The following is a 14,546-nucleotide window of genomic DNA, read 5'->3' as shown; positions in this document are numbered from 1 at the left end:
CAGATGTCAATCAGGTTGGGATGATGTAATCCCTCAACCAGCCCACTCAGGTCACCCCCTGAGGGCTTCAATGAATATTACAGTACTCAATACACAATTCCGTCTCCAAGAGACAATAGTTGTTATCAATGGTTCCACCTTTCTGGGGGCCAGGACACATTCCAAACCCTTGTGGATTCTGCGTGTCTCTTTCTCATTTCCTGGGTCCCAGACCTGAATTAATAGCGATCTTGCAATTCTCAAAAAGGAGGGGGCTACTTTGTGCCCTTCGGCCCCTCAGAGTTGTGGCACATTCGTAACACCTTTAACCCATGACCTCTAGTTGTAGACCCACCCAACATTCAGTGGAAAAAGCCTGCTTTCATATACCCTATCTATACTTCTCCTAATTTTGTATACACATCTCATCTCAATCTTCTATGTTTTAAAGAATGAAGTCCTAACCTATTCAATATTACTCAGGTCCACCTGTCCTGAAAACATCTATGTAAATTTCCTCTGTACTCTTTCAACCTTTTGCCATTGAATCATTGGAAGCAGGAAGTCCACATAACTTCAGGAGAAAGTTTAATGGAATTTTCCCAGATAAAATTCCAAGCATTTGCTTGATATGAAAGACTTTATGATATCTGCATGGATATCATAAAACTATGATGTGGTGGCCATTACAGAGACTTGGATGGCTCAGGGACAGGAATGGTTACTTCAAGTGTCGGGTTTTAGATGTTTCAGAAAGGACAGGGAGAGAGGCAAAAGAGGTGAGGGCATGGCACTTTTGATCGGAGATAATATCACGGCTGCAGAAAAGGTGGACGTCATGGAGGGATTGTCTACGGAGTCTCTGTGGGTGGAGGTTAGGAACAGGAAGGGGTCAATAACTTTACAGGGTGTTTTTTATAGGCTGCCCAATAGTAACAGGGAAATCGAGGAGCAGATAGGGAAACAGACCCTGGAAAGGTGTAATAATGAGTTGTCATGATGGGAGATTTTAATTTCCCAAATATCGATTGGCATCTCCCTAGAGCAAGGGGTGGAGTTTGTTAGGTGTGTTCAGGAAAGTTTCTTGACACAATATGTAGATAAGCCTATAAGAGGAGAGACTGTACTTGATTTGGTATTGGGAAGTGAACCTGGTCAGGTGTCAGATCTCTCAGTAGGAGAGCATTTTGGAGATAGTGATCATAATTCTATCTCCTTTACAACAGCATTGGAGAGAGATAGGAAGAGACAAGTTAGAAAAACGTTTAATTGGAGTAAGGGGAATTATGAGGCTATCAGGCAGGAAACTAGAAGCTTAAGTTGCGAACAGATGTTCTCAGGGAAAAGTACGGAAGAAATGTGGCAAATGTTCAGGAGCTATTTGTGTGGAGTTCTGTATAGGTACGTTCCAATGAGACAGGGAAGTTATGGTAGGGTACAGGAACTGTGGCGTACAAAGGCTGTAATAAATCTAGCCAAGAAGAAAAGAAAAGCTTACAAAAGGTTCAGAGAGTTAGGTAGTGTTAGAGATCTAGAAGATTATAAGGCTAACAGGAAGGAGCTTAAAAAGGAAATTAGGGGAGCCAGAAGGGGCTATGTGAAGGCCTTGGCAGGTAGGATTAAGGAAAACCCCAAGGCATTCTACAAGAATGTGAAGAGCAAGAGACTAAGACGTGAGAGAATAGGACCAATCAAATGTGACAGTGGGAAAGTGTGTATGGAACCGGAGGAAATAGCAGAGGTACTTAATGAATACCTTACTTCAGTATTCACTATGGAAAAGGATCTTGGTGATTGTAGTGATGACTTGCAGCAGACTGAAAAGCTTGAGCATGTAGATATTAAGGAAGAGGATGTGCTGGAGCTTTTGGAAAGCATCAAGTTGGATAAGTCGCCGGGACCGGATGAGATGTACCCCAGGCTGCTGTGGAAGGCGAGGGAAGATATTGCTGAGCCTCTGGCGATGATCTTTGATTCATCAATGGGGACAGGAAAGGTTCCAGAGGATTGGAGGGTTGTGGATGTTGTTCCTTTATTGAAGAAAGGGAGTAGAGATAGCCCAGGAAGTTATAGACCAGTGAGTCTTACTTAAGTTGATGGAGAAGATTGTGACAGACAGGATATATGAACATTTGGTGAGGTTTAATATAATTAAGAAGAGTCGGCATGGCTTTGTCAAGGACAGGTCATGCCTTACGAGCCTGATTGAATTTTTTGAGGATGTGACTAAACACATTGATGAAGGAAGAGCAGTATATATGGTCGTGTGTATGGATTTCAACAAAGCATTTGATAAGATAGATAGATAGATAGATACTTTATTCATCCCCATGGGGAAATTCAACTTTTTTTCCAATGTCCCATACACTTGTTGTGGCAAAACTAATTACATACAATACTTAACTCAGTAAAAAAAAATATGATATGCATCTAAATCACTATCTCAAAAAGCATTAATAATAGCTTTTAAAAAGTTCTTAAGTCCTGGCGGTTGAATTGTAAAGCCTAATGGCATTGGGGAGTATTGACCTCTTCATCCTGTCTGAGGAGCATTGCATCGATAGTAACCTGTCGCTGAAACTGCTTCTCTGTCTCTGGATGGTGCTATGTAGAGGATGTTCAGAGTTTTCCATAATTGACCGTAGCCTACTCAGCGCCCTTCGCTCAGCTACCGATGTTAAACTCTCCAGTACTTTGCCCACGACAGAGCCCGCCTTCCTTACCAGCTTATTAAGACGTGAGGCGTCCCTCTTCTTAATGCTTCCTCCCCAACACGCCACCACAAAGAAGAGGGCGCTCTCCACAACTGACCTATAGAACATCTTCAGCATCTCACTACAGACATTGAATGACGCCAACCTTCTAAGGAAGTACAGTCGACTCTGTGCCTTCCTGCACAAGGCATCTGTGTTGGCACCCCATGTAAGGCTTATTGAGAAAGTAAGGAGGCATGGGATCCAAGGGGACATTGCTTTGTGGATCCAGAACTGGCTTGCCCACTGAAGGCAAACAGTGGTTGTAGACGGGTCATATTCTGCATGGAGATCGGTGACCAGTGGAGTGCCTCGGGGATCTGTTCTGGGACCCTTACTCTTTGTGATTTTTATAAATGACCTGGATGAGGAAGTGGAGGGATGGGTTAGTAAGTTTGCTGATAACACAAAGGTTGGAGGTGTTGTTGATAGTATGGAGGGCTGTCAGAGGTTACAGCAGGACATTGATAGGATACAAAACTGGGCTGAGAAATGGCAGATGGAGTTCAACCCAGATAAGTGTGAGGTGGTTCATTTTGGTAGGTCAAATATGATGGCAGAATATAGTGTTAATGGTAAGACACTTGGCAGTGTGGAGGATCAGAGGGATCTTGGGGTCTGAGTCCATAGGACGCTCAAAGCAGCTGTGCAGGTTGACTCTGTGGTTAAGAAGGCATACGGTGTATTGGCCTTCATCAATCGTAGAATTGAATTTAGGAACTGAGAGGTAATGTTGCAGCTATATAGGACCCTGGTCAGACCCCACTACTGTGCTCAGTTCTGGTCACCTCACTACAGGAAGGATGTGGAAACCATAGAAAGGGTGCAGAGGAGATTTACAAGGATGTTGCCTGGATTGGGGAGCATGCCTTATGAGATTAGGTTGAGTGAACTTGGCCTTTTTTCCTTGGAGTGACAGAGGATGAGAGGTGACCTGATAGAGGTGTATAAGATGATGAGAGGCATTGATCGTGTGGATAGTCTGAAGCTTTTTCCCAGGGCTGAAATGGTTGCCACAAGAAGACACAGATTTAAGGTGCTGGGGAGTAGGTACAGAGGAGATAGCAAGGGTAAGTTTTTTACTCAGAGAGTGGTGAATGCATGGAATGGACTGCCGGTAATGGTGGTGGAGGCTGCTATGATAGGACCTTTTAGGAGATCTTTTGGATAGATACATGGAGCTTAGAAAAATAGAGGGCTATGGGTAAGCCTAGTAATTTCTAAGGTAGGATCATGTTTGGCATAACTTTGTGGGCTGAAGGGCCTGTATTGTGCTGTAGGTTTTCTATGTTTCTGTGAATCTGCATTGATCTGAACATGAAAAGTTAAATAAGCATAGAGGATGAGCTACAGATAGCTTTTCATCTGTGCAAAAGTAGGATTTTTGTGTATTGATTCCCCAGTGTTTAATACACCCTAGCAATGTAGCAGCTGTGGTCGCCAATACCCTCCTTCTCTGAAATGTGCAGCAGTCCTGCAGATGATTGTTATTTAATTTCCTCAGCTTGGCTCTTCCTCGGGGCTACATGGCTGTGTCTCCAAGACCAATGACCCATGGGTTCAAATATGTTTTCCTTACTGCCTTTACACTCAGACGAGTCTCCATTGCACGTGTTCATATCTGAAGCACGAACAGCATGTACTTTCATATTTTGTTTTACATTTTTCTTAAGGCTATTTTGGCTAGCTCAAAGAATAATCTCATTCCCCTATAATTTTCCCTGTAATCTGTGAATGCTACCTTAAATACAAGGACACTGTGCTCTTAGTAATTAAAACTGCTTTCAGAAAGTTTAATCTGTTCTAGAGATCTCATGTGCCTAGAGCCATAGAAAAATATAGCACAGAAACAGACCCTTTGGCCCATCTAGTCCATGCCAAATCATTTAAACTGCCTACTCTCATTGATCTGCACTGGGACGGACCATAGCCCTCCATATCCCTCCCATCCATGCACCAATCCAAATTCCCCTTAAACGTTGAGATTGAGATCACATGCACCACTTGTGCTGGAAGCTTGTTCCACACTCTCATAAACCCTCTGAGTGAAGAAGTTTCCTCTCATGTTCCCCTTAAACTTTTCATTTTTCACCCTTAACCTTTGACCTCTAGGTGTAGCCCCACCCTTCAGTTGGAAAAGCCTGCTTGCATTTGCCCTATCTATATCCTCGTAATTTTGTACTTCACAAAGCTCTTCTGGAACATTCTCTTGTCGCTGTTGATACTTGAATGCATGTAATCTGCAGAAGCATAATAGGTGGCAGACAGTAACCTACTTCCTGTGGAATGGTGGAACAAGATATATACACTCAGTGGCCACTTTATTAGATACCTGCTGTTCAAGTGTACACTCGTGGTCTCCTGTTGCTGTAGCTCATCCAAGGTTTGATGTGTTGTGTGTTCAGAGATGCTCTTCTACACTCTACTGCTGTAATGCGTGGTTGAGTTACTGATGCTTTCCTCTCAGCTTGAAGCCATTCTCCTCTGACCGCTCTCGTTGACAAGACACCTTCACCTAGAAAACTGCTGCTCACTGGGTGTTTCTTTGTTTCTTGCACCATTGTCTGTAAACTCTAGAACAGGGGTTCCCAATCTGGGGTCCGTGGACCCTTCAGTTAATGGTAGGGTTCCATGGCATAAAAAAAGTTATGAAACCCCGCTCCAGAGACTGTAATGCATGAAAATCCCAAGAGATCAGCAGTTTCTGAGATACTCAAACCACCCCATCTGGCACCATGATTACTCCACGGTCAAAGACACTTAGACCACTTTCCTTCCCCATTCTGATGTTTGGGCTGAACAACGACTGAACCTCTAGACCATGTCTGCATATTTTGATGCATCAAGTGGCTACCACATGATTGGCTGATTAGATACTTGCGTTAACAAGCAGGTGTCCAGGTGTACCCGATAAAGCGGCCACTGAGGGTCTGTCAAATGGCCTGTTCATGTGCATTCTGTCAGATTTAGTGGACGTTATGGGCACAACGTTTCATATTTGGTCATATTTAGCAGACTGCCTCACAAAACACACCCTGATATTTAATCATTCACACTGCTTATTTTGTTTAGCTTACACGTGTATATCAGTAAATACTAATTGTATTTGGTTTTCTGATTCGTTAAGTTTGCAGACTGGATTGGTAGGCAGACTATATCCTAACTGATGGGTTACAGAGAGTTACAGTAATAAACACTTCATCTCCCTGATGACCACTCTGCCTATCTACACTAATCCTGCTTGCCTGCATTAGGCCCAAATCCCTCTAAACCATTCTTATCCATATTGCTGTCCAAATATATTTTAAATGTTGTAATTGTCCTTGACTCTACAACCTCCTCTGGCAGCTTGTTGCACTAGGGAAGATAGGTGCCTTTCACTCAATTCATGGCTAAGCATAGGACCATATGACACATTTTGGGAATCAGTCTGAAAAAGAGATGTGTAACCCCATTGGAGACTCTCCTTCACTGGCTGCTGAGGAAGTGGGACACCGTGAACATTGCCTATTTTAATTCCCATTCCCATTCTGGCATGTCAGTCCTTGGCCTCCTCTTGGGCCATGATGAAGCCACCTTCAGAATGGAGGAGCAACACCTTATATTCTGTCTGGAGAGCCTCCAACCTGATGTACTTTTCCTTTTAGAAAAAAAAATCCACCTCCCCTTCTTCTGATCCCCACTCTGACCTTTCATTTCTTCTCACCTGCCTTTCACTTCCCCTGGATTCCCTCCACCTTCCCTTCGTCCTCTGGTCCCCTTTCTTTCCCTATTAGATTCCTTCTTCTCCACCCCTTGACCTTTCTCAACACCACCCCCCCTCACTTCTACCACCTTCCAGCTAGCCTCTTTCCCCTCCATCCATCTCTTTATACTTGTGTCTTCCACCTCCCTTCTCAGCCCTGAAGAAGGATCTCAGTCTGAACCATTGACTCTTTATTCATTTCTGTAAGTACTGCCCATTGACCCTCCAGCATTTTCTGTGCGTTGCTTTGGATTTCCAGCATCTTCAGACTTTCTCCTGTTTATGATTGTCCATTTTATGCAATTCCCTCATCTGTGTTTGGACATGACTGCGTGATGGCTGGGCTTTGCTTAATGTAACTGAGCAACATGGCAGCCAGGATAAGTTACTTTTATATAGTTTCTCTGGAAACAATTTGACCAACACCAAAGCAATGCCCACAGTCTGGAAGATGATATTCAGAGCTTCTGTCTTTTAAAGGTTTGTAATACTATGGCTCTGTTAAAATGGAGGGGTATGTGGGAGGGAAGGATTACACTAATCTTGGAGTCAGTTAAAGGACTGGCACAACATCATGAGCTGAAAGGCTTGTACTATTCTATGCTCTATGTAAAGCTGAGTATAAGGTTTTTGGGAGACACAAGAGAATCTGCTTACTTACTTACTGCCCATTGCCCACTGGAGTTCAGGGCAGCAATGAAGGTCCTCCATCTCTGGCAGTGTTCAGAACTTTAATCATCAAGTCAGTAGCTTCCTCCTGGTTTTCACTGCCGTCAGTCATCAGCACCTCGGGTGGAGATTCAGGAATATGTCACACTCAGACATAGAAGGATTCTGCACTGCTATTAACAATTCTGTTTTACCAGTCAGTGTTGTTAGCCCTGAAGCTGGGGCACCGGTGGACCACTCTTAGTCTGGCCTCTACACATTGACCTGTTTGGCATGGGTGACCCTACAAAGAGCCAAAGCACAAGGCCCTGACTCCAGACAACATAGCTCTCTGGGCCACCGAGGCACGCAAGCCTCCAGACCACGACAAGGTTGTGGTCGTCTTAAAGGAAGAGATTCTGCAGCTGCTGGAAACACTAAGTGTTGTCAAGATTTGACAGCTGACATTTTTCGCTTCTGACCCTCTCCTTTCCAGTCCTGAAAAACAGTCTCAGCCAACTGTTCATTTCCCTCCATTGATGCTGCCTGCCCTGTTGATATCCCCCAACATTTTGTGTGCGTTGCTGAGGTTTTGTGGATTTATAAATCTGTAGGGTCATTAACTTCTCTAGTAGTATTTCTTGCTAATACTTATTTATCTTACAAACACCGATTCCTTAATATTCCTGGGATGATTTTTGTGTCATCCGTGAAGGCCCACACAGAGTTTAATTCCTCTGCCCTTTCCTTTTCCTTATTCTCATTGTACGTTCCCCAGATCTGTCCATTAGATCACTGGTTTGAGGTACGTAAACTTAAGGAAACGGTCTGTCTTTAAAAAGAGTGCCGGTTTCCACACACAGGCCTCAGGGTAGTTTTGGATCCCGTTTACATGTGATAAAAATGCCCATGCAGAAACAGCCAAGTAACTGTACAGATGTGGAGGGCTGAACTAGTGTGGATGGTTGGAAGTTTCCACAGTTCATGGGAAATTTGGAAATCAACCTTCCAGGTCTTCCCACCTCGCATATTCAAGACCTGTTTCTGTGCTGTAGTGTTCTGTGGTTCTGTAACTTCCCTCAGCTCAATGCTGAACTGACTCCATAACCTATCGGCTCTTTTTGAAGGACTCAACAACTCTTTATTTACTTTTAATTATTTACATGTTTTGCCTTCTTTTGCACCGTGGCTGTTTGTCAAATTCAAAGCTTCAAAGTATATTTATTATCAGAGTATGTACCCTGAGATTCGTCTTCCCGGATCCGGGCAGCCATGAAAGAGGTTCATGGAAAGGAACCTGTTCAAAGAAAAAACATCAAACTCCAATGTGCAAAAAACAGAACAAATCATGCAAGTGGCAAAAAAGAGCTAAAAAAAACACAGAATGGGAATCACCAGCCCACAAATCATTAACTGTGCAGGTATATTCAGTTCAGCTCACTCTACAGTAGCTCTGTGTCGTTCAAGCTGCAGAGCCAGTCCGCCCCAATCAAAATCACACAAAATAGCAACAAAAACGGAGCAACCAAAAATTTTTGGTTCAATAAATAACAAATCTATTTATCGTTTTTCATAAATTCTACTGTCTTTCTTTATTTTCATGTAAATACTTGCAAGAAAATTAATCTCAAGGTAGTATATGGTAACATATGTACTTTGATAATAAATCTACTTTGAACTTTTTCAATGGTCATCTATGATGTCTCTGTGGCTTTTTAAGCATTACCTAAACACCCAGAATAAATTACTGTTGAAAATAAATTGTACTGTTGAATGCTATTCCAAGCTTTGTTTACAGAAATTAAAATTTTGGGAGAGTAGGATAATTATTATCACTTAGATCAGCTAGTGGAAGTATGCAAGAGCCTTGTTTACATACAGAGAGACTTTATATAGGGACAAACCGAACCTGGTTTTAAGGATTTTTATTGTCTCTTGCAGAGATTCCAGCATTGATGTGTGATTGCATTGGTTATTTAATGTGAAAAACTTCAAGTGACAATGTTATATTACATTTTGCTTCTCGGCTCTGTACAGACATTGATGAATGTGCGGAGGGCTTTGTTCAGTGTGACAGCCGTGCTAATTGCATCAACCTGCCTGGATGGTACCATTGTGAATGCAGGGACGGCTACCATGACAATGGGTTCTTTGCTGTAAATGGAGAGACATGTGAAGGTCAGTGTCTAAATAAAAATAAAGTCTGTTACTCTTATCAATCCTTGGCACGAGATGTTTCCCAAAGAAACTAAGTCAACCTTTTAACAGAAATAATGCTGACATTTTTCCATAGGTAGTAAACGTCTGCTAACCCAGCACCTTCAAGACTTTGGCGGCACTAAACTAGCATATTTTCCAGACTATCAGATGTTGATAGAACACCGTTCTATTTTATTATTTTTACACATTAACAATGTAAGATATAGGGGCAGGAATAGGCCACTCAGCCCATTGAGTCTGCTCTGCCATTTCATCATGGCTGATCCATTTCCTGCTCAGCCCCAATTTTCTGCCTTCTTGCCCTGACTAATCAAGAATCTATCAAACTCTGTCTTAAATATACCCAAAGCCACCTGTGGCAACAAATTTCACAGATTCACCACTCTCCGGCTGAAGAAATTCCTCTTCATCTCCCTTCTAAAAGGATGTCCCTCTATTCTGAGGCTGTGCGCTCTGGAAACATCCTCTCCAATCTACAAGGCCTTTCAACACTTGATAAATGCATTATAATTTTTGCAGTTAAAGGTGGTAAGAAATAGAAATTGGGGAGTTTCAGCTTGTAGGTTTAACCTTGTAAAAAGCATTCAGACCCCTAGATGAAAGCCTGTCTACATTCCTGACCCAACCTCTGGCCAACAGCTCTAGCCATGCATTCCACTCACACACTGAACCCTCAGCTCACACTGAGAACTGATAAATGAACCAGATGCTGAACCATCACAATTTCCAAACAATCAGATACTGGCCTATCAGAGCTTTCCTACACTGACAACTAACCAATGGTCCCTCCAAAGGTCACTGCACGCTGGACAGCAGCATCAGTGCATTCTGGACTTATGTGTCTATACAATACAACATGGATAAGGATCACACTGGGACATTTGATCTCCACATAGGGGTATTCCCTACTTTATTGAAGATTCAATACACTTTATTTCTAACCCCTTAGCTTTGCATCTGTTAAGCTGGCACAGACCACCCACCTGCAAGTAAGTTTCTTTTGTTTATTTAACTGAAAGGCTTTTGGAGTCAGAGAATTGTAGAAAACTACAGCACAGAAAAAGGCACTTCAGCCCATCTAGTCCATGCCAAAACTATTTAAGCTGCCTACTCCCATCGACCTGCACCTGGACCACAGCCCTCCAAATCCTTACCATCCTTGTACCTGTCCAAACTTCCCTTAAACATTGACATCAAGTTCACATGCACCACTTTTTCTGGCAGCTCATTCCACATTCTCATGACACTCTGAGTGAAGAAGTGTCCCCTCATGTTCCCATTAAACTTTTCACCTTTCACTCTTAACCCATGATCTTTGGTTGTAGTCCTACCCAACCGCAGTGGAAAAAGCCTGTTTGCATTAACCCTATCTATACCCCCTCATCATTTTGTATACCTAGTATAACCTTTTAGTTACCCTTTTTATTAATTATGAATAGTTTGATGTATTTTTAAATAAATGTATTTGTTAACTTAATCCTTCTCTTTTTAAATTAGGCAAATAAATTGTAAATGTCTGTGAGTATCAGAGGCATTTAAAAAAACAGTGAAACAGACCTTTGAACCTCAAGGTACCAAAGACTTTCATGGAGGTGCTGGACATATGTACCAAGGTTGTCACATGTGGATGACTATCTTCCTTCAAAAATATTCCAGAAGATTAGTGTGTTTGTGGAAAAAACAATGGCATTGACTGCAGGATTGTTGTAGATCAACTACAAACTGATCCAATGTCTGCTTCCACTTCTATTTGTTAGTTTGTTATGTGCCGTGTCGTATCACAGTCTTTCCATGATCATAATTGTTCTTGGCAAATTTTTCCACAGAAGTGGTTTACCGTTGCCTTCTTCTGGGCAGTGTCTTTACAAGACAGGTGACCCCAGCCATTATCAATACTCTTCAGAGATTGTCTGCCTGGTGTCAGTGGTCGCATAACCAGGACTTGTGATAGGCACCAGCTGTTGCTCATATGACCATCCATCACCTGCTCCCTTAACTTCACGTGACCCTGATCAGGGTGGGGGGGCTAAGCAGGGGCTATGTTTTGCCCAAAGGTGACCTACAGGCTAGCGGAGGGAAGGAGTGGCTTACACCTGCTTTGGTAGAGATATATCTCCACCCAACTACCGTTTTGAGAATGGGAGGAAAATCAAAGTGGGAGTGTTAAGTAATTCTGTGTTGTAGGCATACAAATTGTGACAGGGTTCTTCATTAATGTCTCCATCACACTTATTTATGATAGAATAACCAATACTCGAGTTGACAATTATTGGCAATCAGATGCTGCCTCCTCTTTCGCTACATAAGCAGTTAACAGTCTGCTTATAGTGGGTTGTGGAGAGTTATTTAAAAATAGATGAAGCAGCATAGGGATGTGTAATGTGAAGGGTTAGTTCTTGCTGGTCAAAAGCTGCTTCTGCTGCTGTGCCTGTTCAGGGATGCAGCAGCTTTTTCCCAATAAGCTACAAGGGTGAGCTGCAGGCTAGCGGGGGGAAGGAACACCTTACACCTCCTTTGAGGAGACTTGTCTCCACCCTGCCACCCAACCACTTTTATAATCATCGTTAAAATGTAATTATTAAAGTTCTCATAAAGAGGTATGTGACAATCATAACTGAAGCATTGCTAGCCTGAGATTCAATCATGCTGAAAGAATTAACCAGTCACCAGCTTATGGATTATTTTATAGTACTGGAATGAACTGTAATCACATTAAAGTGTGATTTTTATAAGGCAAAATTGCTGTTGCCCTTAAAAAATAAATTAAATATGAATGATTTCAGTTCCTTGGGATATCTATCAATCATACTTTCTTTCAAATGCTAGTTAGATTAAACATTTTGGGTAAATGAATTTTGACTCTAGTAGATCTTATGAGGGAGAACTATTTATATTATTTGCTGAGAAAGCATTATGTTAATTAAATATGCATGTAAAAAATAGTTAACATGCGTCATTTCCCAGACATTGACGAATGTGCGACCAGGAGGCACAGTTGCACCAATGACACCATCTGCTTTAATCTCGAGGGAGGTTATGACTGTAGATGTCCTCATGGGAGAAACTGTACTGGAGACTGCGTCCATGAAGGTAGAATAAAACACAATGGACAGATTTGGGTGTTGGACAATGACAGGTGCTCCGTCTGCTCCTGCCAGGTTAGTTTACTCTTACATAACTTGTCAGCTCATCTTGTAACATGTTTGTTTTGCTCAGCAGATGCCGAGACACAAAGTCAACGTCAGTGTGGGTGGGGTGTCACTTGCGACTGACCTTGAAGTTTCCGTTTAACACAGTCTATTAATCCCACAGCTCTGGGGTGCAATGTCTTTATTTACTGCCCCATCAACAAGATCCTTTGCAGCTAAACTAGCCAATCACTTTTGTTGTTTGCCGTGATATCAAAGCACAATTTTGTTCAAGATATATCAGCTAGTTGAATGGTGTCACAACAGCAACATTGCACCCAACATCAGTAAGACTAAAGAACTGATTGTGAACATCAGAAAGGGTAAGGTGAGGGATCAGAAGGGGAAACAGTGAGCAACTTCAAGTTCCCGGGTGTCAGTATCTCTGAGGAGCTACCCTGGACCCAATATATCGATGCAGCTACAAAGAAGGCACAACAGCGGCTGTATTTCCTTTGGAGTTTGAGGAGATTTCATACGTCACCAAAGACACTCGCAAATTTCTACAGATGTATCATGGAGAGCATTTTAGCTGGCTGCATCACCATCTGGTAAGGGGGTGGGAGGAGGGCAGGGCTATTGCATAGGATTGAAAAAAGCTGCAGAGAGCTCCATCATGGGCACTAGCGTCCCCAGCATCTAGGACATCTTCAAGGAGCGGTGCCTCAAAAAGGTGGCATCCATCATTAAGGACCCCTATCACTCAGGACGTGCCCTTTTCTCATTACTACCATTAGGGAGAAGGTACTGAAGCCTGAGGGCACACACTCAGTGATTCAGGAACAGCTTCTTCCTCTCTGCCATCCAATTTCTTAATGGACATTAAACCCATGAACAATACCTCACTACTTGTTTTGCACTACTTATTTAATTTAACTATATATACAGTTTCCAGTTGGTGGCATAGTGGCATCAGCGCTGGACTTCGGGGCGAGAGGTCCCGAGTTCGAATCCAGCCGGCTCTCCATCCGCGCCTGGGTAGAGTGTCGAGCTAGCACCTCGACCTCGTAAAAAAAAAACCTGGAGAGGGATGGACTCCGCCAGGTTTCAGACGCCCAGGACATGCTGTATGATGAGCAGAAGATCAGTGAAAAAAGCTTGTCATGACAGCGCCGCGATGACTCCACCAGGAGCTAAGGGCGCACACACACACACACATATATACAGTCCTTACTGTAATTCACTTTTTTCTATGTACTGCATTGCAAAGTTAACAGATTTCACAACATCTGCCAGTGATATTAAACCTGATTCTGATTCCTTCTTCTTTTCTGAAGTCTTATTCCTTTATTCCTACACTCAGTTCTCATTGTCGTTGGTCTCTGTCTCTCCCAGTTTTTCATTGCTCCTGTTTCAAACTGATGGAACAGTTCCTCTGTCCTAAGTACACAGAAGTTTCAAAGTATATTTATTATCAAAGTACATATATGTCACCATACACAATCCTGAGATCCATTTTCTTGTGGGCATACTCAATAAATCTATAGAATAATAACCAGAACAGAATCAATAAAAGACTGCCTAACTAGGGCATTCAACAAAAGAATAGAAGACAACAAACTGTGCAAATACAAATGAAGAAATCTTAATAATAAATAAATAAGCAATATATAATTGATAACATGAGATGAAGAGTCCTTGAAAGCAAGACCATTGTTTGTGGAACCATTTCGGTGACGAAGCCAGTGAAGTTGAGTGATGTCGTCCCCTTTGGTTCAAGAGCCTGATGGTGAAGGATAGTAACTTTTCCTGGTTCTGAGAGTCCTGAGGCTCCTGTACCTTCTTCCTGATGGCAGCAGTGAGAAGAGAGCATGTCCTGGGTGACGGGCATTCCTGATGATGGATGTCACTTTCCTGTGACAGCACTCTGTGTAGACGTGCTCAGAGATGGAGAGGGCTTTATCCGTGATGGACTGGAGCATATAGACAATAGACAATAGGTGCAGAAGTAGACCATTCGGCCCTTCGAGCCTGCACCGCCATTTTGAGATCATGGCTGATCAATTCCTATCA

At 42.6% G+C, this 14,546-nt stretch overlaps 1 protein-coding gene across 2 annotated transcripts in view; it reads left to right on the top strand.

Moving 5' to 3' along the window:
* LOC140734964 (protein kinase C-binding protein NELL2-like) overlaps positions 1 to 14,546 on the top strand; it is a 320,968-nt gene that overhangs the window by 279,641 nt on the left and 26,781 nt on the right. For both annotated transcript variants that reach the window (XM_073059717.1, XM_073059716.1), the window contains 2 exons: positions 9,163 to 9,303; positions 12,310 to 12,503. In XM_073059717.1, coding sequence (XP_072915818.1) covers positions 9,163 to 9,303; positions 12,310 to 12,503 — 335 coding nt within the window. The remainder of the gene's footprint in view (positions 1 to 9,162; positions 9,304 to 12,309; positions 12,504 to 14,546) is intronic.

This window comes from Hemitrygon akajei, chromosome 10 (genome assembly GCF_048418815.1).
Source record: "Hemitrygon akajei chromosome 10, sHemAka1.3, whole genome shotgun sequence".
NCBI classification, from domain to species: domain Eukaryota; kingdom Metazoa; phylum Chordata; class Chondrichthyes; order Myliobatiformes; family Dasyatidae; genus Hemitrygon; species Hemitrygon akajei.
This window is presented reverse-complemented; position numbering and strand designations above follow the sequence as displayed.